Source organism: Pistacia vera, unplaced genomic scaffold, assembly GCF_008641045.1.
Source record: "Pistacia vera cultivar Batoury unplaced genomic scaffold, PisVer_v2 Contig109, whole genome shotgun sequence".
In the NCBI taxonomy this organism is placed as follows: domain Eukaryota; kingdom Viridiplantae; phylum Streptophyta; class Magnoliopsida; order Sapindales; family Anacardiaceae; genus Pistacia; species Pistacia vera.
The window spans coordinates 1764910-1779429 of NW_022195126.1; the positions used below are offsets into that span (position 1 = coordinate 1764910).

At 36.3% G+C, this 14520-nt stretch overlaps 2 protein-coding genes and 1 pseudogene across 5 annotated transcripts; 1 reads left to right on the top strand and 2 right to left on the bottom strand.

Annotated features, from left to right (window-relative positions):
* Positions 1-465: 465 nt before the first annotated feature.
* Positions 466-2221, top strand: LOC116136868 (annotated as a pseudogene).
* Positions 2222-6118: 3897 nt separating this feature from the next.
* Positions 6119-7900, bottom strand: LOC116136403. Its single transcript, XM_031422125.1, has 5 exons — positions 7539-7900; positions 7085-7160; positions 6803-6999; positions 6506-6578; positions 6119-6423 (listed from the first exon to the last, which is right to left on the bottom strand). The coding sequence occupies exons 1-5, from the start codon at positions 7644-7646 to the stop codon at positions 6269-6271; spliced, it is 609 nt and encodes a 202-aa protein (XP_031277985.1). The 5' UTR covers positions 7647-7900; the 3' UTR covers positions 6119-6268.
* A 632-nt stretch (positions 7901-8532) lies between these two features.
* Positions 8533-12576, bottom strand: LOC116136005 (adenine DNA glycosylase-like). Of its 4 annotated transcripts, XM_031421728.1 has the most exons (9): positions 12151-12576; positions 11843-11902; positions 11093-11212; positions 10930-11027; positions 9944-10485; positions 9693-9799; positions 9204-9453; positions 9071-9108; positions 8533-8937 (listed from the first exon to the last, which is right to left on the bottom strand). In XM_031421728.1, the coding sequence occupies exons 1-7, from the start codon at positions 12439-12441 to the stop codon at positions 9355-9357; spliced, it is 1317 nt and encodes a 438-aa protein (XP_031277588.1). In that variant the 5' UTR covers positions 12442-12576; the 3' UTR covers positions 8533-8937; positions 9071-9108; positions 9204-9354. The 4 variants fall into 4 exon arrangements, with proteins under 4 accessions (XP_031277588.1, XP_031277606.1, XP_031277597.1 ...); XM_031421746.1 differs by having other exon boundaries at positions 8533-9108; positions 9693-9770; XM_031421737.1 differs by lacking the exon at positions 9071-9108.
* Positions 12577-14520: the final 1944 nt, after the last annotated feature.

A 14520-nucleotide genomic window follows, 5' to 3' on the forward strand; every position in this document is an offset into this window, starting at 1 on the left:
AGAACAGTTGCTAATTTACGGAAAATACTTTATTTACTTGTAACTAACAACACAAATTGACTTCAGTTCCATCCTGGAGTTTGCTTATATGAGCACAAGTTTAGAAACTATTAAGTAGACAATTTAAGAAGTTACTATTCCAACATCAAATCTCTCTTCATCAACGTCACCATGCAAATCATAAACCATTTCATTATCTCTTTCAAAATATTTTGTGTGATAAACAAATTTGTCTTATTTTACAAAGAGTCAGGGCCACTGATAAATTAATTGGGCTTCAAAGACATTCCCTTTTCAAATGATTGTTTTGGGCGGGCAGCCCCAGATTTAACTGTGTCTCAAGTCAAATGAATGCCAGAGTGCATGACGAAACAAAACTAACACGATGCTTTATTTTACGATTAAGTGAAAATGAGATTACTCCGTAGCGCTGTCTACGCAAATGGTTTGTAGAAGAGCCAGATTATGAGCAGCAATTGTACAAGGACAGTGATGAGCTTTGGAGATGGAAGTCATGGAGCACTGGGTCTGCCTACGTCATTAAACGGCATTGGCGGCGATGCTTACGAGCCCACCGTTGTTCCTGGCTACCCTCCGATATTCTACTGTTAGTGCAGGTCATACCACTCTCTTGCTCACTTGCAGTGGAGCCCTCTGGGCTTGGGGCCGCAACAACGAAGCCCAGCTTGGCCGCGGTCTTCTTGCTCCCAGGTCAATCATAATTAATGTTAAGTTTGTTTAAATATATTTCTTCAATATACTGCCAACTGTTTGTGTTGGTTGTAAATGAGTTAATTCTCCTCGCAATATCTATTTCGAGCTTTTTATGTGCGGCATGTGTGGTGGCCTTGTTTTTTCTGGGTGTTAATTATTCTACTTTTATAGTCTTTTTGTTTTTTTTTTTTTAAAAGGAAAGGTGTGTTGTTATGAATGTGCAAGTTCTTAGTGGATGGGTTCTCATCCGTGGTATGAATTTAAGAAGATAAATTACTGAGTGAAGGTTTTTATTATAAGCAGAGACAGTGGAATGAACCGAAGGAGTAGAGGGCTCGGATAAAGTAAATGTTTGTGGTGCATTGCATCTGGGTCATCTCTTCGGCCATTGGAGATGATGGCTCTTTGTGGTTTGGGGAAAGTCTAAACGTGGGCAGCTTGGTCTTGGAAAAGGTATTACAGAGGCCACGGGGCCTTCAAGAGTTGAACGCTTGCAGAGAGAGAAAAGATAGTCAAGGTGGGCTCCTCTTGCTCAAGTAGAGATGTTAGTGGCACGAATTCTATATGAACATAACATGCCTTAATTATCCTGCAAAGATGTGGAATTTATCAAGTGCATCTTTCTTGACAGGCATCATTTGGTTGGGGGCATGCTCTAGCACAAACTAAGGATGGAATGGAAAATGGTTCGCTTGGGGTTATTCAGCTGATGGTAGAATAGGAAAGGTGGGTGGTGAAGCAGCTTGGAGAGGTCTCCGCTAGAATCAAATATATTATATGAAAGTAACCAAGAAATCTCTAGTTTAACAATTGATGTGCAGAGAAACTTGTCTTAGAAAGAATGGAGAAGGAGAAAGTATGCCAAATAATATGGGAACCTTGTTTGGAAGATAGAATACATGGTGTTGAAAGCTGTAGACATCGCTGTGGGCTTGATCATTCGTGGGTTCTTTGCCGTAAGTAATAGTTTATGTCATTTAAGTGCTGGTAGTTATGTAGGTACGCAAGCTGTGTTTATTCGGTTGTTTGGTTTCAGGTAATGGCAACCTCTTAAGCTGTGGAAGCAATGCATATGGTCAATTGGGCAGAGTGAACCAAGATATGGAATGTATCCAGTGATGTAAACTTTCCACCGGCGTCTGTAGCATCAGGCCTTGGCCATTCTTTGGCAATTTGCCAAGTATCATCATCAAATGTTACAGGAGATTCCACAAGCCTTGTTTCATGGGGATGGAACCAGAGTTGTCAGCTGGGAAGAGCAGGACGGAGAACATTCCATCGATGGTTAACGGTTTGGAAGGGAAAGTCTTGTTTCGGTTTCAGGAGGTCGTGCACATTCCATGGCTCTCACATCAAAGGGAGAAACTATGGATATGGGGTTGTGGTAAGAATGGCCGGCTTGGATTAGGTAGCTCCATTGATGAACCTGAGCCATGTTGCTTGATTGTTTAGAAGGGTGTGAAATTTGCAAGCAGTTTCAGGTTTTGATCATAATTGGTCCTGGTAGCCGAAATATCTACACCTGAAAATGAGTAGCTATTTTGTTTTTGTTTATATATATATATTTGAGAAATTTAGGTGGGATGAGCCACAAATGCAATTGATCTAATAATACAATCAATTTTATGTACACTTTTTTCAGTTAGTCAATACCATGATTGGTAATTGTGACCTCGTAAATTTGTAATAAAAATTTGATGTAATGAGATCTGAATTTAAATTGTCAAGTTAAATTAATTATTAACATCCGTTGGCAAGGAATTTTAGAATATATGTATTATTTCTTGTGAAATTTTAAGATTTTGTATTAATAACTTATATAAGTTAAATATTGGGAACCAATCACGAACTCAATTTTGTTTGTAATAAATGATACTAATTTACTTGTCATGGAAAGATATCATATTATTATTATTAATATATTTCAATATTAATATTTAAATTTAATAAACAAAAATGATTTATTATTTTCTTTTTCTGTTTAAAAAAATGAGAAATAAAAATTATCCGAAAGAAAGAGAACAGGAAATATAAAATTAATAAAATGTTTTTGTTTAGTATGTAATTCCAAAACAAATCCAAATATCCAATCACTCCAGATGTCTAATGCTTACCGAGTGCGTGAGAGACTTCGATCTAAATTCTAATACGAAATTCTCCGCGCCTCGCCAGTTTCGTCTCCGGTGGACTATCATCGCCGCTCTGTAAGAAGGAAAAAGAACAAAGATGCTTGAAAACCCTTCACAAGCTGCAAATGCACCAGCCGACTCCGCTCAGTTATTAAACGCTACGCTCCTCCCAATCAAAGGTTTCTTTTTCTCTCTCCTCTTTGATTCACCTTAATCGGATTCCTCACTAACTGTTTTGCGAAAAATAGCAGGAGCCGTCTCTGAATCGGCGAAAATCTGGAGGTCAGTGTTTTAATGCTACTTGTTTGTTTTTTGAGTATTTGTTGATGCACAAATTACCTGAAATTGTTAAATTAGATTCATTTTTGAATCATAATGAACAGCCGACCACCCTTTTAAAAACCAACACAACAAAAGAAAGAGGGAGGAGAGAGAAATTTCGTTGTGATTAGTAGGCTAGGTTTTGTTATTTTTTCAAGATTAATTGATTAGAAAGTCGACCATGCGTTCAATTCGCATAAGCATGATTTTATGGTAATTGGTTTTTATTATGGTGTGCATTGTGTTAATATATTTTTAGGGTGATGCTGAGTTTAATGACTGCCAATTAAGTGTTATTGAATGCAATGATTAGTTGATGCTTTGGTGGATCGAGTTGCCCAAGTTAAATAAATTGGAGGTTTTGGCGAAATTTTGTTGACGTGATGCATTAAGACAATATCTATTTGGTGGATACTAACTTAATCTTGCTGAACTAAGATGTTCATTTCAGCAGTACTTTCTCAAGTATGACTTGCGTATTTAGGAGAGTTTCTATCGTGGCTGAGTTAATTAAATTTGCAGGGTTTTATGGTAACGACGGAGAGAAAAATCAACTTGCCACTTCCAGAAACAATCCTGTCATTGATCATGGGGATGCAGGAAGTAGCTGCTTCTGAATGATTACTCCCGGCCAAAATTAATTCTTAGAAGGGTTTGTAGAAGTGAAGCTGCTCGCTTTAAGAGAGTATGTGTCTATTGCAGTTCTTTTAAAATATTATTAAGGTTTTTCAATGGAATGTCACCCTCTTGTTCTCCCTTGACTTTGTTTGTTTTGTGTATTCCAAAAAGGGGGGAAGGTATTACAGTGTTTATTGTGTCTTTTTATTGATACAAGGTTTTCGACACTGGTGACTAGAAATGATTGAACCAATTAGGTTTCACTGTGTAAATCAAGTTCCATCTTTCTTTGTCCTTGTTTAGCAGTGCTGTGCTATAATATTGATCTTTCTACAGTTAAAAATAAAAGTGAAAACTGACTCTAATCAACACCCCTTCCTTTTCTGAAGCTAGGGATTTTTTTTTTTTTTTTCTCCCAACAAATGACAGTGATTTGGTGATTTTCTTCCTTATATCTCTTAGAAAGTGAAGTCAGTATTTAAGTTTCTTAACAGTTTAGCCAGTGTTTCGAGGTTTGTGAATATTTTTTTTTTGTGTTAATAGGTCATATAAAAATTGTTATTTTCTGCACCTATTCAATATTTTGCTATTATATTTGAATGAGGGACCAAGGTATGGACTTTTGTCCTGTAGTTATTTATTAGAAACCTGTTCAACTGCAAAAATATGGTAGCCTAACACCAAGATGCATATATGACCTCATTTGAAGTGGGAGGTCCTCATTTTTATTAAATTTTCATTAATTGGACAGGTTAAATATAGTTGTATCTAAATGAACTATTTCTGATGCCCATGGATCCTGAATCTGTATTTAGTACAAAATGGAAGTGTGATTGAATTTTGGTTGGATTGATGATTTTGAAGCTATGTATGCATTTTTTCTTTTTTTTTTTTTTGGTAAACTTTGTACCTGAATCATTTTGTATCTCTAATGCAGGTGGAAGGGCTGTAATGAATCGCTACCATGACAACATCAATAGATTTATCTGGTGAGTAGAAGAACTTCAATTATTTTAGGTGTTTTGATGGTTTGTGAGTTACTGCATGGGCATCTTTCATCTGTTTTATTTGACTGGTTTTTCAGTTAGTAAAGCATATTCATGAACACTATCTTACTACATTTAGTCCATCTTGAGCTTTTGTGCTTGTACACGAGGTATAACTGCACAATGGTGCACAAATGTTAAAAAAAAAAAAAAAAAAAAATTAAATATCTAATTAATATAGTTGATTATTTAGGCTTCTGTATTCACATAATAGTGTGGCTTTGATGTCTCTGGAGATTATTTAGTTTTGCAATCATTTTGACATTCTTCCAATTCAGAATTATAGCTGCATAATTTTTTTGATGAACTAAGATGGAAAATGGTTCAGAATTAAGTGTTGTGCGGTGCACATCCATGCAGACAAACATATATTGTATTAGGCTGACTGTTGATCATGATTCACAATGAACCATATTCAGAAAGACCAGTTCTGTACTCAAGTGGCCCATCAGCATGGGGACAATTTAGACTTCCCATCAGGTAAACACAAGAATTTTTCCTTCTCTCTCTCTTACTCCTCGTGGTGCTCTCTCTAATATGATTTTCCTTGTATTGTATCTAGATGATGTCCGCAGCAAACAGTATAGGAACTTCTGGCACACATATGGACTCTCTTGGCTGAACTTCGCCGTAAAATGCAGTCTCCAAGTGCAAGTTTTGACAACTAACAATGTACAGAGGAGAAATTTATGTTTGGATTGGAATTTAAAAAAAAAAAAAAAAAAAATTCTCTGATTATTATTTGCCCTAGAGCACCAGTTGTACGTGTTCATTAATTTTGCAAAAGGTGCTTACTTGATTCCGTGATTTATGTGGCAACAGTGGAGTCCTTAAATGTCGACCTGGATGATCAGACTACTAGGCATGTACTGCTTTTATGTGATTGATATGACAAAAGCATGGTTTACACAGTGACTTACAAAAAATTGATCATGCCACAAAGGATGAATGCTTTTTTATGTCCCAATGTTTGTTGTCTGTAGATACATGTCTTGCTGTTGTGCAGTGTTCTTGTGTTCGAATTGGCATAGAATCGTTATGTTCTCTTTCTATGTATGTAACATTATTATTATTATTATTATTTTGGAGGTGAATTTATCAATAATGTCTGAACATATCCATTATTTATGCCCATTTGTTCAAAACCAGACCCTTCGTATTAGTATATGATGCATTCAAATTTGTGAGTCCACGAATAAAATTATCAATCCTTTATATTAAGGTATGAGCTGTAGGGTCCAAATGTAATTACACCGATCCTGAGAAATGTAGATGTGTTCAACACCAATGGAATGCTCAGCTCATTAGTCAATCATATGGTGAGGCTTAATAATTGAATATTAGCAATTTTTACATTAATCGGCAGGTCGTAATTGAATCTTCAAACAAAAATGTTATACATGACTTTGAATGAATCTACAAATTTATGAAGTGAAGAGATTATTCTTGCCACACGGGAATGATTCCTTGAGCTGCCAAGCGCTTTTCAATCCAGAACACAACATGCTTTGATGTGATTTTCTTCTCATCAATCAGAAATGGCTCCACAGTGCTTGCTTCTGAACCATAGGACGACAATGAAAACCCTTTTGGACCTGCCCAAACACAGAATTACAGTGAATGTTCATCAGAAACAGATAAATATTGAACAAGTCTAATTCAACCTGCTGCACAAACCTGTGAGGACTCCATTGGGGAAGAATGCCCAGAAGGAATAGATATTGCCCTTCTTTATAAATGAACCTTCCAACTGTTATTTTCAATAAACAAACTCAAAATGTTGATTTAAAACATTTCTTAAATGTGAAAATGGAGTAATACTACATGTACAAACTAATATGAAAAATCCTGCATGTTTGACATAACATCAATTCTAGCTGTTTAAATTATCTTTATTTTAAAATCATACAATCAGTTTGTATGTAAGTTTATATAAGGAGTTTATACATATGGTATTAAGGATTAGAATGATACCTTATTGTCTTGGAAAGATAGTTCAATGTTGGATAGATCTTCTTGAGCTTCGAGTATTGCTTTGAGTGAAGGGATCACGTCTTCCTCCATCATCTGAGGCAGCGGTTTTGCAGGAGCCTTTGCAGCTCTTGCTGCAGGTTTTGGCTTTTCCGGAGCTTCTTTCTCCTCCGTTTTCACCTCCTTTGTTTCAGCAGCAACTAATAGCATAAACAACAAAAAAATTTCTAACTTAAGCCACAGCTTGAAGCTACTTTGCATATAAAAGCAGCAAATTTAACTGACCTGCGGAAGTAGAAGTTTCTTGCACAGCTGAGCAAGCAATATATCCACGCAAAGTTATTGATTTACAAACCATTTGCTGCAGATAAACCAAATACGCCAACTAGATGAAGAGCATGAATAAAACCAATGCTTCATGATGATTTAGTATTCTCAAAGAACAAAAATTAACTTCCCTCTTCAAGGCTTGAAACAAAAATTCATTTCAGTAATTCCCAATTAAGCATAACCAATTTCAAATCCCAACTACATGGGATTTTTTAACACTTCATCATCTAGTATTTTCAAATGTGTTACAGCAAAAATTAGTCGCTTCCAGTTATCCAAATATTGACAGAAAGCAAAAGTCAAGAACTAAAAAACAGACATTTTTGACAATGAAGTTAAAAGAGTTTACTTTTTTAATACCAAAAAGTTTAAAAATTGCTACAAATATGTGACACAAATAGAATCGTACCAATGAGATTGTGGAGGATAAGGGTTTGACATTCCTGCAAAAGTATGAAGATGATGGAAAGCTAGAAACTGCTACAGCTCTTCCTCCGACTACTGCCATATCCACCATTAAAATCTAAAAGAGGAAAAACAAATTGAAAATCTTTTGTTAGTAGACTGTGTGTGTATTTCTTTTATTTTATCTAATCATCACAGAAATTTCTTTTTATTATTTTATCTTCAGTTCTGTACTAGTTTTAATTTGAGACAAAAGGAGAGAGGGAAATGCAGTTGAAGTTATGGTAGAAGAAGAGAAGCCACTGAAGGAGAGTGCGACACAAGAGAATGGATCCCTCTCATCCACATGAAGTCCTGGAAAATATATGCCACTGATTTCTTATATTTTCTTTTTCTTCTTTTTTGGATTATTTTTGTAATATATATTTTAGTTGATAAGAAAATTAATTTAGAGTAATGGTGTCGACTGTAGAGGTGGATATTGTCTGAATTTGTGGTCCAGCAACTGCCAGTCAATCTCATAGTCATAATCCCATGCATGGGCTTAAATTTCAATATTTATTTATAATTTTTTGAAATAAAAATATATATAGTTTTAATGTGTCTGAAGAATATATTGGGGCTTAAGTTCAAGTAGATAATGTATGGTATAAGCAATAAAATAGTTTTTATTTTAATACCCATATTTCCTTCTCTTATTTTATTGCCTACCAATTCTTTTATATATATGTTGAAGTGTAGCCCTTTTTGGGATTGTATTAAGAAGTTAAAATCAAACTTTAATAATTCTTTGGGAATTGGAGTCTGCATGATATACTTTATGGAGATCAACTTCAAACAGCATCCAGATTCTAACCAAGGATGGTCTGGCTTTATACACTTCGGCCGCCTGCAATTAAGAGACTTACTAAAGAAGAAATATTGACCATAAGCCCAATATTTTTGGCTGCATTTAAACTTTAAAGTGTAACAAAATTTCCTGCATCAATTTACAAGGGGTTAAAACTTAAAAGACCATGAAGTTTTTGGCTACCCATAAAGTTTCTTTTCATCACTAATTTTGGAGCTATAGCATAAATGATATACAAATAAAACCGGAACCAAGTCCCATGAATACTTCTGTTTTGAATATTGAAAATTATTACAAGCCCGTCTGATTATAGAAGAACTCATCATCAAAGTTTTGCAGCTTCCCAGAAGTTGTTGCCAGTGTCCCTCTGCAAAGATTCAACAAGTTTGATGTCTGAAGTTGCTAGTCCAACATTTCCGAATTCGGACTATTTTCACCCTTAACATCTCTTGCCTTGTCAGCTCAAGGACCCTCGATGTATCTTTTAGTGCAATTATTTCAGCTTTTAGGCTTGTCGTTGGCTCTGTTGTTTCATTTCTTGATTATCTTACAACTAAGAAGTAAAGAAAAATACAGTAATTGGAATCCAAACCAACAAAAGTTGATTCAATAGACACCTTAAGATAAATGTTATATATGCTCATCGAAGATGCCACACAAAGTAGGCTTCTGTCGGAAGAACATACCATGTTATGCTTATGAAGTAGATATGACGATCCCACCTCTGTTGAGCACAAAAATTGAAACATCTATAAGCATGAATGATGAATGCCATATTCATGGATACTAATTTTTTTATAAATAAAAACAGATTCCAACCTATCCTGAAGAGCCATAGTCAGCTGTCTTTATATAATCTGCAAATTGTAGAGCAGGCAAAATGATATTCTGATAGAGAAGGAAAAGGAAATTCAGAAAAGCTTTCTTGTTGATTTAGTGATAAGAATGAGCTGTCGCAACTAGATTAGGTCTAGGAACATCTTTGTTTCTTTGAACTGGTTCTTTTTCTTGTTGAGATGGAACTAGTGGTCAACTCTTTTTGCTTAAATTTCTGAACCATAGTGTAGACCTGGATCAGAAAGACAGTTTTAAGGCAAATCAGCAACAAGCAAATTCATGGACAATGAAAAAAAATTAAATGTAAAATCGAACATGTAAGAAAAAACAGATTTAAATAAACACTTATGGATTACTCTCTGAATTGTCCATGAAAGACCCTTTAAAAGAAGCAAGTGGATTGTGTGCATCACTACCTTGTGCTACCAATGTAACCTCTCATTAATTTGATTAGAGAAGTTACCACATTACCTTCCTTACTCCCGATGTCAATCCCATGCTTGAAAGTGCATTGCTTTCCACACATTTCCAAGTTATAGTTCCTTTGTCCTGTTTCTCAAACCAGTCATTTGTCCCGCCTTCATTCCAACAAATACCCGAAAAGGATATAGACAAAATGAAAGGAGCAAATTCACACATGTATTCAACTTAAATGTGAGAATTTTTATGTTCAAATTTCTGGAGATAGATGAAGGGAGGAGATGGAGTAATGAGGCTCATACCTTTAAGCCGTAGTATCAACAACTCCACATGAATCTTAAGACGAATGTGAGAGAATACATGAACAAATTCTCCAACATCTTCTCTCAAAACTATGCTACAGTTTTTTTTGGGATCAAGATTGAATGATTTCTTTAAAAAGCTGTCAGTGGCTTTTCTCCTCGTGGTTAAGTTAGCTTCTTCTTTCAAGATGATAGATGGGAACTCCCAAAGACCAGCAAGCAAACCTTCATCTGGTCTCTTTACCAGAAGAAATACACTGTTAGGTTGCTTTTCCTCAGATTCATCTTTGGTTTCCAATATCTCCACAACACAAGCAGAAGAAATATCATGCCTTTGTTTGGTTTTTACCACCTTAGTAGGAAAATCCGTGACCAGAACTGAGTTATCATGTTTGGACATAGATAATGCACGACACTGGGCTGAAACTGGACAGGACGTGCAATCTGGGTTCAAAGGAGTGCATATCACTGCTCCAAGTTCCATAAGAGATTGGTTGAAATCCCCAGGCCGGCAAGGATCAACAAGTTGGGCTGCTAGTGCCCTGTTCAAGAGTGATTTAAATGCAGTAAATGTAAGAGAGCATTGATCAAAATCATGATGCTATTTTCAAATTTGTCACATAATGCCAAATGCAACTCATATAAAGATACCATTTGAGCATAAGCTTTGTAGAGATTAGCCATTACAAAACTTTATGTGACAAGACATAACTATAAAACAAATCCCCAATATTAGTAAGCTTAGAAATGCTCCATGTCACACAGACATGAATGAAAAGAAACTAGTTCACAGTAAAACCAGTACAAGGAGGGGGAGGGGGTTGGTAATATGGATATCAATGTTTCTTCAAATCATCATGTTGGAGTACCATGAAAATAATTAAAAAAGAGAAGACAATATATGTGACAAAAAATAATTGAAACTGTTCCCACCTAAAAAGACAAAAAGTGATCAAATAGAAAGTGAAACAATCATGAATGCTCACCAAAATTTCTTGACAGTCAGTGAGTCTTTCGGATTGGCAGAAATGGCCTTCTGTCTTGAAAGCACCCTTATAACATTTCCATCGACCACAGGCACCACCTGAAACAGAAGTCTCAGAATATTTCCCCTTAAATAATTCAGAAAAGAATGCAGAACCCACTAACCTCTTTGAATGCGATGGAGGCAATTGCTCCAGCCGTATAGTTACCTATTCCTGGAACCTTCCGTAAGGCAGAAACTGTACCAGGAAACCCACCTCCCTCGGCAACAATCATCTTTGCTCCCTAGAATTATGAAAAAAGGTAGCTATAAAATTAAACCATGCTTCACTGTAACACCAAGGAAAGAAGTTCTAGGCAATGAACACTCCATGTTATAAAGAACATGGTTCCCCCCTTCACCCCGAATCTCTCTCTTCCTTTCTAATTTCCCAGAACATCTAAATAACCTATTTCAGCTCTCAGTCTCTAGCAAAGAAAGGTCTTTTTTAAACTCATAAACAGAAACTGAACCCCTCCCACCTGCTATGAGTGAGATTCAATCCCAAGATCTCTCATGCAACGCCAAGAGATCCAACCAGCCAAACTAGCTAGTACCTACATCTCACAAAGGATGAGGACAAATGCAGCCAATGGAACTATGATCATCAACTATGCATAACAATGAATAAATTTTTAAGAAAAGACAAGATAGATGAGAGATTCTATTCAAATATACATTCCAAATTATCTCAAGTGACAATTTTTTTCCAACAATCAGCCACAAGTGTTCAATCATAACCCCTTTTTTAACTAAACTACTCTCACAACTAGGACAATTCAAACAATCAATATAAAATAAATAACAATCAAGTTTTTTCAACCATCCAAATAAAAACTTGAAAGGCATTTAAGCAAGCCAAGAACTATCCTCACCTCTGATAAAAAACGCGCCCTTCTATAATAACCTAAACCTGCCCACATCTCATTTACTTCCTGCACATAACATGAACAAAAACAATTTTAATGTACAAAAAAAAAAAAAATAAATAAATAAATAAAGATGAAAACCGAAACAATCTTTCACGGTAACAGAAATACCCAACAAGAGAATTTAACATTTTTTATTTTCTTTTTACCTGCCCACAACATAAACAACACTGTACAGAATAAGTTAAAAAAAATTCAATCTTTCACAATAACAAAAATACCAAACAAGAAAAATCAATCTTCTATAAATGCACCTCTAGAGAGGCCTCAGAGAGGTGATGAATGGTGGGCCATTTTTTCATCCAACGGTTGTAATACTCTATAACAGTCTGAACCCTGGTTTGCTGCAACATGACTTCTGATACCCACACACCATATGCTCTCCTTTCCTTGTCAAAATCACTTTCACTTTCACATTCACTTTCGTTTTCATATCTCCAAGGAAGCTCCCTCTGGTTCCTGTCGTACCATTGCAACAAAGATGTTCTTATCGTTTTCACTTCTTTATCGTTAAACAAATCTTCAATGTCTTCTGGGTTGTTCATTGTTAGAGTGAAAAGTGAGCTCTTTTGTTCAAATAAGGTGCTGTTCGTCAAGGCTGTTGGTGAATAGTGTTTGAGTTCGGGACTCGACCACGCAAAAAACAGGGGCTTCTGCGACCAGACAAGTGAAGAGTTTGAATTCATATAAAGTGTTTTTATTGCGTTTTGTTGAGGACCTTCGTCGTCCAACTTAAATATCAATGAATGACTTGTCGGCTTTTGTACATGGAGCTCCATAAACATTTCAGTTAAATATTTGAGAAAATTTAACCCCTCGGTATCCCAAAGTTTCCATTTAACAAAATGGCCCTAAAAATCTTTCTAATTTTTTTAAAAATTTTTTTGATTTTTTCTTTAATTCAGAAAAGCTGACGTGGTACAGTCAGGATTCATTAAACATGTAAAATGGGTTAAACTAAAAAGATTTAAACATATGTGGACAAAATTATAATTAATGAAAGTTATTTAAAATTTGAAATTTAAAATGAGCCCCAACCATTCAAAATCGCTTAATCGAACGTATTAGGCAAAAAACGACTGACGAACCCTAAACCCTTTCTCTGCGATTTTCGCCAACTACAGTCCCACATTCTTGGAAATTTTCAATCCTAAAGCTTCCGTACACAAAACAATGGCTAACATTCATAAAGAGGAGGAAAACCCAATGCCACTTCGAATCCTAGACTTCGACGACGTCAGTAGTTCAATGGCTACTCCGATGGATCATCCGATTATTGAAGGTGGTCCACAGGCAGAGGAGACGATGACAATAGAACAACAAAGAGAAGAATCGCAAAACGGTTTTGAAGAGGAGGATGCCGACGAGAATTCAGGCGAGGAGGAGGACGCCGGCGAAGAAATGGTACGTATTTTTACTTGTTTTTTTAATTGGATGAGAAAATGGATTGATTTGTGCGAATTTGGGGGAGATGTGGTTGTGGCGTTTTGTTGAGCAGTTGGCGGGCATTGGTGGAGTGGCTTTGTTTGGGTTCCAGAGGATGGGGGAAGGCAACGGAGGCCGTAAGAAGGTTGTTTCAGGGAGTTTGGTGGGCTGGGGATGGCAGGAGGTGGCCGAATTTGGTAGGCTGGAGGGTTGCCCTGCATATTGGCAAGGCTGGCCACGCACAGCACGCGTTGTGCGAGGGGTTTTAGAACATGGAATTTTGTTGGCACACCCTCTTCGGACCGAGGGGTTTTAGATTTGTTGGGAGAAAATTTAACTCCCCGGACATCTCAAGTTTCCATTTAACAAAATGGCCCTGAAAATCTTTTTGATTTTTTTTTTTAATTCAGAAAAGCTGACGTGGCACAGTTAGGATTAATTAAACATGTAAAATGGGTTATACTGAAAAGATTTAAACATATGTGGGCAAAATAATAATTAATGAAAGTTATTTAAAATTTGAAATTTAAAAATGAGCCCCACCCATTCAAAATCGCTGAATCGAACGTATTAGGCAAAAAACGACGGACGAACCCTACACCCTTTCTCTATGATTTCTGGTGACTTCAGTCTCATATTCTTGCAATTTTTCGATCCATTTTTAATCCTAAAGCTTCCTTAAAACCATGATTGACATTCACAAAGAGGAGGAAAACCCAACGCCACTTCGAATCCTATACTCTGACGACGCTAGCAGTTCAATGGCTGCTCCGGTGGATCATTCAATCAGTGAAGGTGGTCCACAGGCAGAGGAGATGACGGTGGCAAAACAACAGAGAGAGAAATCGTAAAACAGTTCTGAAGAGGAGGACACCGACGAAAATTCAAGCGAGGAGGAGGACGCCGGTAAAGAAATAGTACGTATTTTTACTTGTTTTTTTAATTGGATGAGAAAATGGATTGATTTGTGCGAATTTGGCGGAGATGTGGCTATGGCGTTTTGTCAAGCAGTTGGTGGGCATTGGTGGAGTGGCTTTGTTTGGGTTCCAAGGAATGAAAAAGTTTCAATAAAAGGGAAAACTACTAGAGTTGAGGTCAATTGATCACAGTTTGTGGGAAAGTTTATCTTCGGCAAATAGAGAAGGTTGAGTTTTTCCAAAGTAGAAAGGGAACCAAAGACAAAAAAGTTGGAATTGGTT

Coding starts and splice junctions, on each gene's coding strand:
- LOC116136403 (XM_031422125.1), bottom strand. CDS start 7,646: ATGGTGGATATGGCAGTAGTCGGAGGAAGAGCTGTAGCAGTTTCTAGC. Junction 7,161..7,538: donor TATCCTCCACAATCTCATTG/GTACGATTCTAT, acceptor GTTTATCTGCAG/CAAATGGTTTGTAAATCAAT. Junction 6,579..6,802: donor TATCTTTCCAAGACAATAAG/GTATCATTCTAA, acceptor TGAAAATAACAG/TTGGAAGGTTCATTTATAAA.
- LOC116136005 (XM_031421737.1), bottom strand. CDS start 12,441: ATGAACAACCCAGAAGACATTGAAGATTTGTTTAACGATAAAGAAGTG. Junction 11,903..12,150: donor TCTCTGAGGCCTCTCTAGAG/GTGCATTTATAG, acceptor TGTTATGTGCAG/GAAGTAAATGAGATGTGGGC. Junction 11,213..11,842: donor GGGCGCGTTTTTTATCAGAG/GTGAGGATAGTT, acceptor TCATAATTCTAG/GGAGCAAAGATGATTGTTGC.